The 16,299-nt window shown below is 44.1% G+C and overlaps 1 protein-coding gene across 1 annotated transcript in view; it reads left to right on the top strand.

Moving 5' to 3' along the window:
* The first annotated feature begins 838 nt into the window (after positions 1-838).
* LOC144769584 (uncharacterized) overlaps positions 839-16,299 on the top strand; it is a 334,720-nt gene continuing 319,259 nt past the window's right edge. The window contains exons 1-2 of the mRNA XM_078653744.1: positions 839-978; positions 9,840-9,903. Coding sequence (XP_078509870.1) covers positions 912-978; positions 9,840-9,903 — 131 coding nt within the window. The 5' untranslated portion in view covers positions 839-911. The remainder of the gene's footprint in view (positions 979-9,839; positions 9,904-16,299) is intronic.

Below are 16,299 nucleotides of genomic sequence, written 5' to 3'. Positions count from 1 at the left end.
GACTTTACTTTACTTTATTCTAAGTGGGTTTAAGGGTGTTACACTAGCATATTATAACATATGTACGTTTTTATTATATGGTGACACACTAACAAAGCCAGTAGGCTTGATAAATACACTCCATTATATTGTGTCTGGTATAGATAGTGTAGATTGTGATTTTAAGGTGCATAGGTCGCCATGGGTGTGAGCTGATAGGTGGTTGTGATCATAAGTATTTCCACCTGCCATCATGTATGTACTTGTAAATTAATGGGTGGGATTGAGCAGTCTGTGAGTAATTTAGAAAATGTTCCTTTCTATAAGTGTAAGCACTGATTAGGCACAGATTTTTTGGGTGGTGTTCAATGACTTTCCCCAGCCCCACATTCTTTCTATAGATCAGTGTGACATAAGAGTCCAGCGACCTTACAGCCGTCACAGGAAAGCATCGCCTTCTGCACCTGCCCCATCACAAGCTTCATCCCCGGTCAGACCGCACATTAGCCAGCTAACACCTCAGAAGACATGGGCAGCGTGCCACACCTTTATCGTGGGACATACGCTCTGTCATTTATGGCACAGTCCCTAAAAATCTGTAACCAGAAGAACCACTCCCGAAACGAACTGGCAGAACTGCCAGACACCTGCATTGTTCACTTAAAAGAAAAAAATCTCCGAGAGCCACATAGCTGTCACTTGCGCTGCAGTGCAGAGGTCACTGGCTTACAGGGAAACCTGTTGCACCTGTCACTATCTCCTCCCCCATTCCAGGGTGACAGTGTCACCTGTGGCGACCATAAAAACTGGAGGGAGCCGGGCAGGGAAGCCCCAAATCTCACCAAGCCAGCACCGGAAGAACACCGATGCTGTGAGGGCTGCCAGGTCTCAGGTGGTCCGCGCCCCTTCCCTGCCCCGCTGCAGCCTCCGCCATGGGGCTCCACCCGGCCGTCCTCTGCCTCCTGGCCTCGCTGCTGCTCTATGCGACTGCAGCCAAAGGTACCGTTTTCTTTTCAGTCCGTTTCTCCTGGTGGGTCTTCGGCGAGAAGTGAGTGGGCCCTTCGCGCGTGCTGGGTGGCCGGCCAGAACCCGTCCTGCCCCTGCCTTGGAAGGAGCCATCCATTGGCCTCTCAGAACCTCGTAGAAGCTCGGGGAAGGCCTTGGAGCTCAAGAAAGGGGGACGGCTGGGCTCTTTCTGCCCCGGTTCAGGATCTTTTGGGGGGAGAAGGTGATGTACAGGCGCTCTGAGGGAGACTCTTCTAGAAAGGAGAGATGACGTTTGACGTGCCCAGACTTACACAGAGTCTGAGTTGTAGGCCTGGAAAGCAATAACCATCTGGGTAGTGATAGGGCCGCGTACGGCACCTTGGGTCCTGATGCAAGCAAGGATATTATCAGACTGGCAGGGTGGGGGAGCAGTGGCCGCCTTACAGCCGGAGGCACCCCGCTGAGCCTGCCGTGCTAGCGATAGCTGTGCTTACAATTAACAGCCTATTCAACAGTAACGCTACTGTGGATTGGGGTAGCATGGCCCTGTTCTTGGTTGGGGCAATAAGCTCCTTTGGGCCAGAGTCAGTCAGGTAGGCGTCGAGCCCTTCCACGCAGGTGTGGCCTCGTTTCCAGGGTCTGTGTTAATTTCAGTGCAAGGGGCCCAGGACGTCTGCGCCCGCGGCAATTCTTTTGATGCTGCGCATTCCCAATCCACGTGGGAGATATCAGCTGTGCGTGGCAGTGAATAAATGTGACGTGAATCTTCGCTATGTCTACGTCTCTCTCTCAGCGACGTGACGTCGACGACGTCACCCCTCACACAGCCTCCCAGGTGGGCCCGCTGCCGGCATCCCTCCTCCGGGGGTCTCCACACGCAGACACTCGTGCTCCGCGGCGGAGAGTTCTTCGTGACGGTTTTTAGAGGGCGGTGTTGTGCAGTGAGTACCGAAGAGCGCCCCTCTCCGGTGTATTTGGTGAGACGCGTGTGCATGGCGCAAACACGCCCGTAAAACCTGCACCTAATGGTACCCGTCGATGTCCCCACACGTTGTTCACACGTGGCCCGTACACCGCCCGGCTACCAGAGGAAGCCAAACCTCACTGGCAGCTGAGGCGGGGGAGCAGGGGTGCCAGGTGGGGTGACGGTGTGAAGAACAGGGGTGCCATGTGGGGGGACCGTGTGAAGAACAGGGGTGCCAGGTGGGGTAACGGTATAAAGAACAGGGGGGCCAGGTGGGGTAACGGTGTAAAGAACAGGGGTGCATGGTGGGGGGACCGTGTAAAGAACAGGGGTGCTAAGTGGGGTCACGGTGTGAAGAACAGGGGTGCTAAGTGGGGTCACGGTGTGAAGAACAGGGGTGCGGTAACGGTGTAAAGAACAGGGGTGCTAGGTCGGGTCACGGTGTGAAGAACAGGGGTTCTAAGTGGGGTAACGGTGTAAAGAACAGGGGTGCTAGGTCGGATCACGGTGTGAAGAACAGGGGTGCTATGTGGGGTCACGTTTTGAAGAACAGGGGTGCTAGATGGGGTAACATTGAAAAGAAGTGGGGTGCTAGGTGGGGTAACTGCAAAGAAGCGGGGGTGCTAGGTGGGGTAACTGCAAAGAAGCGGGGTGCTAGGTGTGGTAACAGTGCACAGAAATGGGGTGTTGGTGGGGTAATAGTGTAAAGAAACGGGGGTGCTAGGTGGGGTAAAAGTGCAAAGAAGCTGGGTGCTAGGTGGGGGTAACAGTGCAAAGAAGCGGGAGTGCTAAGTGGGCGTAACAGTGCAAAGAAGCGGGGTGCTAATTGGAGCAAAAGGGAAAAGGCACAGGCGTGTTAAGTGGGGCGACAGGGGAAGAAGGAGCGTTGGGGCTAATAGTGCAAGAAGCAGGGTGCTAGGTGGGGCAACAGTGCAAAGAACTGGAGGTGCTAGTGGGTTAACAGTGCGATGCAGGAGTCCTAGTTGATTGACAGTACAAATAATCGGTGGTGCTAAGTGGGGTAGTAGTGAAAAAAACAGGGGTGCAAGATGTGCTAATAGGGTGAGAGAGGAGTGCTGGTGGGTTAACAGTGCAATGAAATGGGGGTGCAGGGTGGGGTAACTGGTGGCTCTGTCCCAGTTCCACGCCCTTCTCGGTCGCTAGGTAGTCTGCCCATGTCTGAGCCACTTGCTCGAGGAACTAGATGTGGGCGAGACAATAACTTCACAGGGAGAGCTGAGCGAGAGCCGAGCCAAGGGTCTGCACCGCCAAGAAGAGCCCGTGCACAAGTTAAGCCTTGAAAACAAACACCATGTTAGAATATGATAAGGTGTCTTCAAAATTCTTATTATAGATGAAGCAACACTATAGGCAATTGAGAGAGGTGTTTGTATAGCCCACATCATGAACTCTCAGAGTTGAAAGTGCTCTCATATATAAACATGAATAAAAAAGGAGGCTTGGTGAAACAGGATCACACAAATTGATCAAGCAGAGAAGCCGGGATAAATCCCAGATTTGAGTTTCACTCTGTGAGAATCAGCCACTAGATGGATTTCTCATTCTGACATAGAAGGTTAATGCGTTGTCCTTCATTCTTGGAGGATGAAATTAGAGTGAGGGTAACAGGCATTTCATATTTGTCAGTTTTACACTGGGCAAAGCTTACCCAAGGACATAAGAGCTCTTCACAACAGACACAGTCACACTTTACTTTGACACACAGAGATCGGCTGATCCAAGGCCGGCCTACAAACCTTCACCTCAGTGAAATCTGGGCTTGTTATGGGCTTGGGGTTCAAACACGGCCTCGAATAAAGCCAGAGTCAGCTCGGCTCGAGATTTCAGTGGCTCGCACAACCTCTACGAGAAACTAGTGCCTCTTCAGAGCCAAGGCAGGGCAGGAGAAAACGAAGAGTGCACAGAACAGTTCTCATTTTGTTTTAAAATTACAATATTTAGCCAGACTGGGGTAACGTCTGGTGTAAGTGGGGGCATATTGGTCCCCACGAAGGACACGTGTGGTCTCAATGACACATCTTGGGTCACATATATACATTTTAATGGTCAGACATTTTGTTCGCAACTATTTACATTTTGCCGGCCTGGTACGATAGACCCTGCCCACAAGAAACATATTGATCGCGACTCCCCTGGAATTACACTACAGAATACAATTCACAAAAAGAGCAAATAATTGCCTGATTGAAGTAATGAGACACTTTCATGAGGTGCACAATGCAGACTCAACTGCCCCACCTGTGATCCTCAGCACCGTCAATAAGAGGCTCCTACAGACTATTGATAGAGTCGAGGTCAGCAGACTTCGAAGCACTATGAAGGGGTCTAAACCGTCTAAAGCCAACTGGGAGGCAGTCGAGGCCCTGGCCAGACAATGGGTATACAGCTCGTGACGATTGAGGTGCAGTGAGAGTCCACAGTTCAAGAACTCATTGGGTGCTAAACAGTGCAAACAGCGACAGGCTTCATTCAGACGTGTGGGCAATCTGTTACGGACGACCCCTCAGAAGAGAACGGGCGGGATAGTTTGAAGTTCAGAATTAGAGTGGGGCAGTTGTTAATGACCACTACATTTCCACTGAGAGGCTGGATATGTTCCCTCCAAACCATATTACCAAAAGTTTTTATACTGAAATTATCAGAACAGTGGTGCTCAATCTCAACTCAAGGCGGCCAGCATTGGGCCCCATGCTTGAGGGGAGGGCCTTATTGGATAATTCCAGGGCAAGTCAAGGAATTTTGGCCTTTTAAATAAAATAACAATTTGTTTCATTCCTTGACTTGCCACTGGGGCCATACTGATTGCTTGTAGGTTTAGCCTTCCCTATCTCTTTTGCTGGTGCACCATATGTGGACTGTCACCGCCTGGTACGTACTGCTTTGCCCTACATCGCCCTGGGTATTTCGTAGAACATACTTGTGCTGTTCAGTCCTTGCGTGGCCAACGAAAACCTATACAAGTCAAAACGAACCAGCTTGATGGCTTGCTGCCCATCCTCCCTTAGGCAGGACCTTTACTGCTGTGCATAAGCATTGCTGCAAGTAAGAAGAGAGGAAAATATCTAGACAAGTGAATTAAAATGTTAGAAGCAACAGAAACTTTCAAAGGGTGAGACTCCGTGATGCCCAGGAGCAACATTCCTGTGGAGTTTTGGAAAGAGGGTTTGAGAAGAACAGAATTAGTAACTTGCCCCAGGATAAGCTGTTGTTCAGAAGAACCTGCCAGTTCAGATTTCACAGATATTTGTTTTTACTAATGTTTGAAGAACTAGGCAATAGGTGGCCCAATGTAAACCAGCCGCCTCAGGAGGAACCGGTCCGTCCTGCTTCCTTCAAACCTAGCTCCATTTTTGTGGGCTGTGAACATTGCTCTGTGAAGGCAGTAACTGCATCTGTTGGCTTGACACCACTTTATGTAACCATTGACCTCTCTGCTCATTGGTGCATATATTGAATTCGGAATGAGGAATCGCTGAGTGAGGAGGGTGTGACCTCTGATTTCCACACAAAATCTAATTTCCAGAAATGTATGTAGCACCTCCCTGCAAGCCAGGCACTGCTTTTGCGATGGTGCAAGACGATTATCTAAAAAATAGCATTAGTTACTTGTTTGTGACAGCTGGCAGTCAGTGTGCCAGGGAGGGCTGTTCATGCCTGGCTGGCATTGTTATCACCGATGCTTCTTCAGTGGCAGTTTACAACTGCACAGGTTTCACAGGCAAAGTAATAAAGTAGTGCACTGGGCCCTGCCTGCACCTCCACTCACAGGAATTAAAATGTTTAACGGAAAATTAGTGTTAAATATCTGGTTTGGATAGGGCACCTATGCTCGTCCCCACCCCTCCTCACCCCCCGGGCAACTGCCCAGCGAGCCCATGCATTAAGTCAGCACTGGTTGGTTCCATTAAATTAGTCCTCCGTGCCTTGTAGCGAGAGCCTGCACCTCCAAGTGCATCATGGGTACTCAAACCTAGCAGGAGTCATGTGTCCCCCAAGTGTCTTCTGTTTTAGGCCGCAGATACACCAAGGCCAGAGCAGCATGGCTAAACTGTCCACCATCTCAGACTCACGTGACCTGTGTCAGTTCCCACTTCTGGCATCCACAGAGATATTTAGGGCACACCAAGAGGGACACCATTCACTGGCTAAAAGTGTCTTTTCAATATCAGTGCCTATCATGGGAAGTTTGGGGCACCATGGGAAGCCACCCCACCCTGGGTTCCACAGCTTCTCTTTTTCCGAAATATAATGAGATGCTCATTGTCACTGGAGGGAAATCGCGCCTTTCAAAGACACTATGAGTTAATGGTATGGGACACAACTGTTGTGTTTGCAGTGCCCATTATTTTCATGCACCCAACTCAACGAGTGACACACAGGAAAGCCGTGAGGTTTACCAACAGGTTGGGGGTCCCTGGAAAATCATTTCAATCAGAGGCCGTCTTTCACAATTCTTTAGTCCTTGACGCATGACTGACAATTGAACAGTTCATTTTTGCCCTGGATGTTTTGCAAATCCACAGGGAAATCATTAAAAACAGTAACTTTTAAGAAACGAAAGGACATAAACCAGGGCTGCTTTTAAATTCAAACTTCGTGCCTCTCTCTGCCAAGAACATATAATCCTCTCTTAGAGTTCTATCAAGGCATGCATTGCCTGCAAAGAACCAGAGACAGGGTAAGGCACAGGAGACATGAACAGACGTCATCCTGCACAGGTTATAATGCATTTCCTTCAAAGTGATCGCCCCCTGTTGGCACTGACGACAGGGACCAGATGTACCCATTTTTCATGCAAAACAGCACAACAAGCAACTGTGCTGCGGCGCATAAGGGGGAGAGGACAGCGCAGAGTTATATCTACTAAGATTGGCCAGCTGCTGCTGTCCTATTCGCTGGCCCTTTAAAAGGCTGCAGCACGAACTCACACCATGGTGCAGAGATGAGTGTGGGCGGCCTAACACCGGATTTTTAATAGAAGCATAACCTTCCAGCACAAATTCCTATGCGTATATAACCTCAGAAGGATCCATCCATTGAATGTGTCAGGTGCACTGCAGCACACACGTGGTACATAGGTGTTTCTTATAGAAATGGAAACGTTTCCCCTTATTAAGTCCTGCTCCAAAGAGGCATCAGTTTTTGAGGCAAAGCTAAGTCTGGCTATTTTAGTAGATCAGGCTTTGTGTCAAAACCCATGGGTATTTGCGCTGATATACCCCAGTGACACCCCACTAATATCCCTTTCACGCAATGCAATGTAAAGCGGCACAATGGGGTTTTGTTATCAGAAGAAGACACCTTTCTATGGTAAAACAGCTTTTGCGCTGGATAGGTAATACCCTTGTGAGGCTTTGCATTTCTTTACGTTGATTTGCTTTGCGCTGTTGAACTCTGAATTTCAGAAGCCTGGGCCCAGGTGTTGCTGTAAAAGTGCTACCTACCTAAAGCATCGTTCTTAGAGCTTTGTTCTCACTCGGACCCAGTCCCAGGTGGTAGCTGTGTGCCGGTAAATACGGATATCACTGGGCGTGATTCTCTCCATATGCAAGATATCCAAATCATTCAAGTTTCAGACTACGGGATGAAGGATAAACTTGTAAAATCACATGTTTTCCCCGGGTTCAAGATGCGCAAACTCAGAATATATGGAGTTTGTACACACAACTTACCCCATGGTTTTACCTTTCCAAAACTGTACTCCTCCACCTGCCACCCAGTGAAACAGGAAGTGCTGCTCTTTTTCTCATAGTACACACACAACATGCAAGTCGCTGCCCCTCCACTGATGACTCAGACCCGCCTTCCCTATCCAAGGAACAAGTCAACCCTGGTTTACTAGGACGTAGCCTTTACTCACATTGTTCCGCAAAGTGAAAATACTGTAGATAGCATGGTCTGTAATAGTTCAAACATGGGCATTGGTTCATTAGATACTGGATGCAAGGAGACAAGGATACGGTGAAAGCACACAGACCGTCCAACAAGACACCGTCATCTTGAACTTTATACATATTTGCGCAAGCATTAAAGAATGCATTGAGCAAGTATGCCCCGATTCCATATACAAATCCGTATACATATATACAGCAAAGTCAACAAATCATACATTTGCAGAGTGCTACCACTCTTCCACCTCTCTCCTTGCTGGCCGCACCTGCTGCGACTAATGGCGCCTCTTCTGCTAGCCGCAGGGTGCGCTGGGCCATTTGCACAATTGAAGGTGAGCAACACAGCTTGCCTGTTCCATTCATCGCATGGAATGTTGGGTAATGTAGTCAATCAATCAATCAGAGTTCTTGTAAGGCGTGACCACTCACCTGTCAGAGTCTCAGGGTGCTGAGGAGGAGGGGGCAGAGGGGGGGGGGGGGGGGGGGATAGCTGCCAGGTCTTAAGGCCCTTCCTGAATTGAGGCATCAAGGTGCCCCCAATGGACAGAATAGTAGTGTTTCCCTGTCAAAAAAGATCACTTAAAGCAACATGCTTGCATAAGTACATCGTCTCCGGAGCGTGCACCTCTTCAAGGCATCCTCAGACACAGACTGCAATCTAGGCGCTTGATTCCCCGACTGGCCTGCTAACTGACGACCTCGCTTGGATGCAGCTTTCTATACAGAACTCTTTTGGAATAACTAACAAGATGCCATGCCCTTTGTTCTGAAATTAATAATATGACTAACAAAAAGCCTCTAGAAAGTTCTAGGGGGCACATCCCTCCTTTGAGCGAAACACATGTCGGCTGAGTTATCCATGTATGATAGGTACATATACATTAATTAGAGCACAACACAACGTGTGCTACTTTGTTTAAAGGAGAAATAGCAACATCCTTTTCTGTAGGAAAAAAAACTAGTTTAGTGCACTTTCTTCCCTTATTGGCACAGGAAATGATTCTAATACCTTGAGATAATCAAGTTCGGGCTCCTTCCTTCTTCTGTAGAAAAAATGCAGTGATACCGCTATAAATGCGTTTATACCGTTACAAATGCGGTTATACAGTTATAAATGTGGTTATACTGGCATTAACATAACATAACATGGGTATTTGTAAAGGGCACGTTCACCCATAGGTCTCTTGGCGCTGTATAACAGATGTTTTATTGAACGAGGCAATGCATTTTCACAATTTAATTTTGATTCAAGGTACCCTTCCTCTTCTTAAGGCCTCTCCCCCTGTTGTATCTTACAGGAGCAACAACCAGTGTAGAGACAACCAAACTCCTCCGACCCACTGTCTTTTTAATGATTTTGTGCCATCCAGCCATTTTCTCATCTGGGGTCTAAGCGCTTCACTTGCGGGACATCACCCATCCCCACTCACCCCTACACCCGTGCATTTCAATGCAAAGTCCCTCATTTTTTCCGGAAGTCCCAATTAAATCTTCGGGCTGAATCTGCAAAAGACGCTTAAAAAGTCTTAAGACTTCAAGGCTTAAAATAGCTTGATGGATGTCTTCTCTGACTTAAGACTGTTTCAAGGTTGACTTAGGAATCATGGGCATGATTTAACTTGGTTTTTCCCTAGCTTAAGACAGATTTAAGGCTGTCTTAAGCAAAAAATTTGTACCACTGTCTTAGTTAGAAAAGAGAGTTTTAGAATTAAGACAATATAGAATAAAGTGTTGTTCAAGTTTAAGACAAACCTGAAAAACACTTCGCTCAAACGGGATCATTTTTGCAGCCTGAAGACAATCTTAAGCTGAAAGGAAAATGTAGTAAATCTGGTCTTAAATTGAGCACCGCTTGTTCTCAGGTTTGTCTGCGTACCATTGTATTGCATATGTTTATTTAATGTTATTAGCTGTGGCCTGTTCTGTTGTAGTGAATAACTAGGGGAAGTTAGTAGTTTTTGGGTGTTTTTCCTAACTCTGCTGTTTCCCCTTCGCAGACTGTACCTACATGGGGAAAACATACAAGGATGGAGAAACCATAGAGACGGACTGCGAGATCTGGTAAGGAGCTAAAGACGATGCTATCTTTACAGTCTGCTGTGTTGGCCAGGGTGGGTCCAGTGAAGAGAGTGTGGCAGACTGTATGCAAGTGTTGACATGGTTAGGCATGTGAGCAGTAGTGGCTGATGTGTGGGTGGAGTGGCGAGTTGGGGACCCAGGACGACGGACGGAAACAGAAAAAAAAGAAAAGAAAAAAAAATACCTGAAGTAGGCCCACCCCTCTTCTTCTCCGAGTCCTCCCTGCAGCACAGACTCCCCTGCAGCCAATCCTGACGCTTCTCTCATGTTTAAAAGCAGTATCAGGATTTGCCTGAGCGCTGTGAATTTGCACTCCCAGAGAAACTAGGAGCCGGTGCTTGCTGTCTCCAATCCGGCAATGCAGCTGGGTAGGAGACAGCTCAGTGCGCATGCCGGTTTGGCTGTCCTGAGACACTGATAGCAGTACTGCCCACCACTCCCTCTCCTGACTGCCCCCTCAATGGCCCCACCCCCAAGACTAGAACTTGAAAAGTAAAGCGATAATAAACCCATTTTATTATCGTTTTATTTTTTAAGTTTTGAGGCAGACGGGGTGGGGGGGATACGCTACCTCACCATTGGGGAGGAGCTGCCACTGTACGTGAGCATCCATGCTATGGAGGCCTGAGCTCTGTTTCTGGGGGGCCCAGGTACACTATTAATATGCATTTTCTCACTTTGTCACAATGCTCCCCATTCATCTTTGGTCACATGGGGAGCTGGCTCTTTCATGTCCTGGGTCCATGCCTATCTAGGCTCCCTCTCTCACCCATGTGGAAAGTGTGGGATCAACAAACTCGGCCTGAAGGCATGTCTGCTAGGGAATCATGAGGTGTTCGAACAGAACTATTGCTTTGTGCGTTAGGATATGCTGGGAGGTGTGTTGTGTCTTGTTAGGGAAGGAGTTATATTGTACTCTTTTACTGTATTGGTATAAGGAGGGATATGGATTGTGCCCTGTGTATGCATTAAGATGAACACGTGTAGTGTTTTGGGGTTGTGTATTTTAGTGTCCGTATAAGTAATGGTACATGAAGTGCTGACGCTTTGGTAGGAATTTTAGAGCAATGAGCAGTCTCTGGACCTAGAAAGGGGAGTGATATTTTACCTTCCATGGTCAATGAATGTAAGAGGAGCTGCAGTTGTTTGCATCGTTGTCCAGTTGTAAAATGAGTTGTGTCTAGGTGTTCTTTTGCCTGAATGAAAGTTAAAGGCTCTTCCAATGTTGTTGCACCCTGTGTAGATGGCCCATACCTAGGTGGACAATGCAGCTGCCTTGTTGGTGCATAGCATTTGCAAACTATAGGGTTCTCTCACTTTAGTGTACAGTGAGTGAGCTCTGATTTAGTCGCAAAGTTCGTAGTTGCACCTTGTGTGGAGGTTTTATTGGTTATTGACTTTAAGTATTATGGCCCATATTTATCATTTTTTCGCGCAACGCAGCAAGCCACCCTGCTGCACTGCGTGATAGGGCAGGTATGCCCATATTTAACATTATACAGTGCATTCCTGTTCTTTCCTAACACTTGCACACTTTTGGCTGCATAGCACCAATTCAGGCACCCTTACATCATGGTGCAAAAGGTCCCTACACCACAGTCAGGATTGTTTTGTGCAGGGAGTACCCCTTCCTGCACAAAAACAATCCTAAGAAGCATTTTCTTCTTCATGTGCTGCAGAATGCAGCACACACAAAGAGAGGAAAAAACAAGGAGAAATAAAGATATTTCTCCTCGTTACTGCTCACCTGGAGAAGCATAACATTTTGACGCATTCTCAGGTCTACCACTAATGGTAAATCTGGACATGTGCCAAAATCTTTGGGTGGTTGCGTGGGAACACCCCTGCGCCACCTATCGAAGGCCTATCTGCCAGAGTAAAACAAGACAGCCATTTGCCTTGTATGGCTTAATAAATCTCACTTTGGCTTTCTGTCGCCTTTGCGCCCCTATCGTGATGCAGGGGTGAAGCAAAACCTTGAGAAATCTTTCCCCAAGTGCTTATTTTTTGTGTTTTATGTGTACTTGTGCTAAGTACTTTACATGTGAATATCAGGCAGGAACAATGGGGTTATGCAAATCAGCAGTCGTGGCGTTTTCAGTATAATTAGGGATATGCCGCACTTCCCGTATAATCCACCATCTTCTGCTTAATTTGCAAAGTTTAGCAAAAAAGTTGTTTCTAGCTAAAGCAAATCAAAAGTTAATAAACCTTTTTACTGGGCAGTGACAGGCACCCTTTCTTTTTCTTATTGCTGAATTTAGGTGATATAATGAAACTAATGAGGTGCAACATTTGTCCAGAAAGTGTTACAGTGCTACTGCCACAAAATGTGCTGCATTATGCCTCATAATTTGCCTTTGTTGGCACATAATTTATTTAACGCTACCACATAATTTGTTTCTTTCCTGCTACATAATCCCAGTGGCCCTGTTTATAGGCCATGACAGCTTGTAGTGCTGTGGAATTTTTCTAAGGAGAGATTTATGTTGCGTCTTGCGTTTGTGTAAGTAAAGATGGGTGTTGTGCTTTGTGTTATTGGGTGTGAACTATCTGTAGAGGGAATGGTGCCTGTGAAACTGTAGAGTGCTTGTGAGTGTTCTGCCTGCCCTAGCAGAAAGGCGCATTTGGCTGGATGTTCTGTAGGGATAAACTGCTGCTTCGGCGCGTGTAATATCAATCCGACCTACAATTCTTCTTTCAAAAAGAAAATCATCTGTATACGGTTGACTGTACCTTCCAGGCTCGATCAGGGTACCCCTATTTGTATTCTCATATTCCAATTATGAATCTCATGGAATTTTAAAAGTGATGTGTCCCCAATGGGAAAATGATCAGTATCCTTGATAGTTTATTTTTCATTGTAATGTGTAGATATTCCATACACTATTTAATGCAAATTAATTTTTACACCAATATTTCATACACTACTCCAGACTAGAGTAGCGCGTTTTCTTTTTATGGAACATCTGTGGTTTTAGTAGCAGGTAGCTAGCACAGATAATCCATTCTTCAATTTTTTGCCAATTTAGCAGTGTGCTTTTTTTATTTATATTCTTGAATTTACTCTTTCTGGCTTCATTTCTCACCTTCATCAGGATGTTCATATAAATAACTCTGGCCATTTTGAAAGTGCAGTTTTCTTTGATTCCCCGTAGTCTTCCTCTGAGCCCGTGGGCCAGTGTGCAGTCTGTCTGGACTAGCAGGAAGGGTCGCTTGATTGGACAGCCTTTATGGATAGCCTCCTGCGTCTGGTGCCATGTGACATCTATCTGACCTTTTATCTGCATCTGTATTGGCTGCCTGTGTTACACCTCATTCTGAAAGTCGCTCATTGATCCATTCCTGCTCACAGCAGCTGAGTAAATGATGAAAGACCCACCTGTAGTTGAAGTTTTAGGGAAGTCTGAAAAAGATAATAAAAAAATAACAAGGTCTGGCCATGACCTTGTGATTTCCGTCTGGATGGTAGAGTCGCGAGGAAGAGTACATTATTCTGGCCCTTTTCTATCCAATTTGTCATTGCATCCTCTAATTTAACAAGTATTTGCAATGCAATCGGTCTCGCCTTTGGGACCTTATATGTATTTAGCTATACAGCACATTAGCCTGGGTGCTGAAACATCTACTGTTCTTTAACATGGAGGGAAAGTAAGCACCAAACTGTGCGATACACTAGGTATGGGAACACATAGAGAGAAATATTGCCTTTCAGGAGGAAATTGTATAGTCCAAAGCTCTCAGATAGCAATCAAAAGAGACACTCTGCCTAAGGATTTCTTAATAAAGTGCTATACGTCACTGATATACAACTAAACAGTCCTGAACAGGGTACCCTTCCAGTCCAAAGATCTGTCTTTAATATAAAATCAGGGCTACACAGTCAAAATATCGAGTAGAAAATATCGAATGGACATAATATCGAGTCCAAAATATCGAATGGACAAAATATCGAATGGACAGAATATAGACATCAAAAATATTGTTTTTAAAGTAAGTAATGTAATATCGAATGTTAAAAATATAGAAAGTTAAAATATCGAAGTATATAATATAGGTTATTAAAATTATCGAATTTTTAATAATATCGAATTTTTTATAGTGTTTTTATGTTATTATATGTGTGAAAAGTGTGTATTTATGTTCTAATTTATTTTAATTATTGAATTTTGTTTTTTTAATTTTTGCGTAATTTAATTCTGTAGCGGGTTGTGGGTTTATAGGGGAATAGGGTGGGAAGTAATTTAATTATAATTAATTAAATATGTAAATTTATTTCTTGGTATTCATTTTTAATTAATTGTTAATTAATTTATATTTGGTAATTAATTAAATTTTAATTGGCAATTAATTTTAATTAATTGATTAATTGCTAATTATGTTAATTTTACTAATTTATTTTCTGTAGCGGGTTGTGGGTTTATAGGGGAATTGGGTGGTAATTTATTTATAATTAATTAAATATGTCAAATTATTTATTGGTTTTTTTTAGAATGAATTGTTAATTAATTTTTTTATGGGTAATTAATTAAATTGTATTTACCAATTAATTTATTTAATTGATTAATTGCTAATTATGTTAATTTAACTAATTTATTTTCTGTAGTGGGTTGAGGGTTTATAGGGGAATAGGGTGGGAAGTAATTTATTTATAATTAATTAATTAAATAATTAAATTTATTTAATTGTTTTTAATTTTAATTAATTGTTAATTAATTTTTAATTGTTAATTCATTAAATGTTAATTTGTAATTAAGTTGTATTAATAGGTAACTCGTTGTAATAAATTTTAATTTGTAATTTTAATTGATTAATTATTGTATTATATTAAATTGGTAATTACTTTTAATTAATTTTTTATAGATATTAATTTATATTTTTTTAAATAATATATGAAGTATTTACTTTCCCTACTGTTGCACTCTCTGGAGAGGGAATAGTAATTTTTAACCCCTACGCTATCCAACGCTTTCCCTACTGTTGCACTCCTTGGAGTGGGAATAGTAATTTTAACCCCTACGCTATCCAACGCTTTCCCTACTGTTGCACCCACTGGAGTGGGAATAGTAATTTTTAACCCTACGCTATCCAACGCTTTTCCTACTGTTGCACTCACTGGAGTGGGAATAGTAATTTTTACCCCTACGCTATCCAATGCTTTCCCTACTGTTGCACCCACTGGAGTGGGAATAGTAATTTTTACCCCTACTCTATCCAACGTTTTCCCTACTGTTGCACCCTTTGGAGTGGGAATAGTAATTTAAACCCCTACGCTATCCAACGTTTTCCCTACTGTTGCACTCACTGGAGTGGGAATAGTAATTTTTACCCCTACGCTATCCAACGCTTTCCCTACTGTTGCACCCACTGGAGTGGGAATAGTAATTTTTACCCCTACACTATCCAACGCTTTCCCTACTGTTGCACTCACTGGAGTGGGAATAGTAATTTTTACCCCTATGCTATCCAACGCTTTCCCTACTGTTGCACCCACTGGAGTGGGAATAGTAATTTTTACCCCTACACTATCCAACGCTTTCCCTACTGTTGCACTCACTGGAGTGGGAATAGTAATTTTTACCCCTACGCTATCCAACGCTTTCACTACTGTTGCACTCACTGGAGTGGGAATAGTAATTTTTACCCCTACGCTATCCAACGCTTTCCCTACTGTTGAACTCTTTGGAGTCGGAATAGTAATTTTTACCGCTACGCTATCCAACGCTTTCCCTACTGTTGCACTCACTGGAGTGGGAATAGTAATTTTTACCCCTACGCTATCCAACGCTTTCCCTACTGTTGAACTCTTTGGAGTCGGAATAGTAATTTTTACTGCTACGCTATCCAACGCTTTCCCTACTGTTGCACTCATTGGAGCGGGAATAGTAATTTTAACACTCTTGCTATGCTGTGGTAATAATATTGTATATTTTTTAATAATATTCTGTTAATATATATATATGTTTTAACAAATAAAATTGTATTTTTTTTATAACTTAAATTAATTATTTAATAATTTTAAGGTTATTTAAGTATTTTTAAGTATATTCTAGTTATTTATTTTTTATATTTTGTTAATGTTACATTATTTTTAATAAATTCAATATTTTTACAAAGTACATATTTTTAAACGATATTTTTGACTCGATATTTTTGTACTTACCTGTTTGTAGATAGGACTTCGATATTTTTGTAGTCGATATTTTGGAGTCGATATTTTTAATGCCTATATTTTTGTAGTTGATTTTATGTCAGTGATCCAAAATCAGGGCCTTCGGTGGTTATATCATTGAAAATATCAGAATTGAAAAAAATATTATTGTCTACGGGTGCTCGGTGCTCGTGTAAGACAATTTCTATGGACTGGAATCTAGAGAA

The sequence above is a fragment of the Lissotriton helveticus genome, chromosome 7 (genome assembly GCF_964261635.1).
Source record: "Lissotriton helveticus chromosome 7, aLisHel1.1, whole genome shotgun sequence".
Classification (NCBI taxonomy): Eukaryota; Metazoa; Chordata; class Amphibia; order Caudata; family Salamandridae; genus Lissotriton; species Lissotriton helveticus.
Note: the sequence above shows the minus strand (reverse complement) of the source record. Positions and strands in the feature narration are given on the sequence as shown.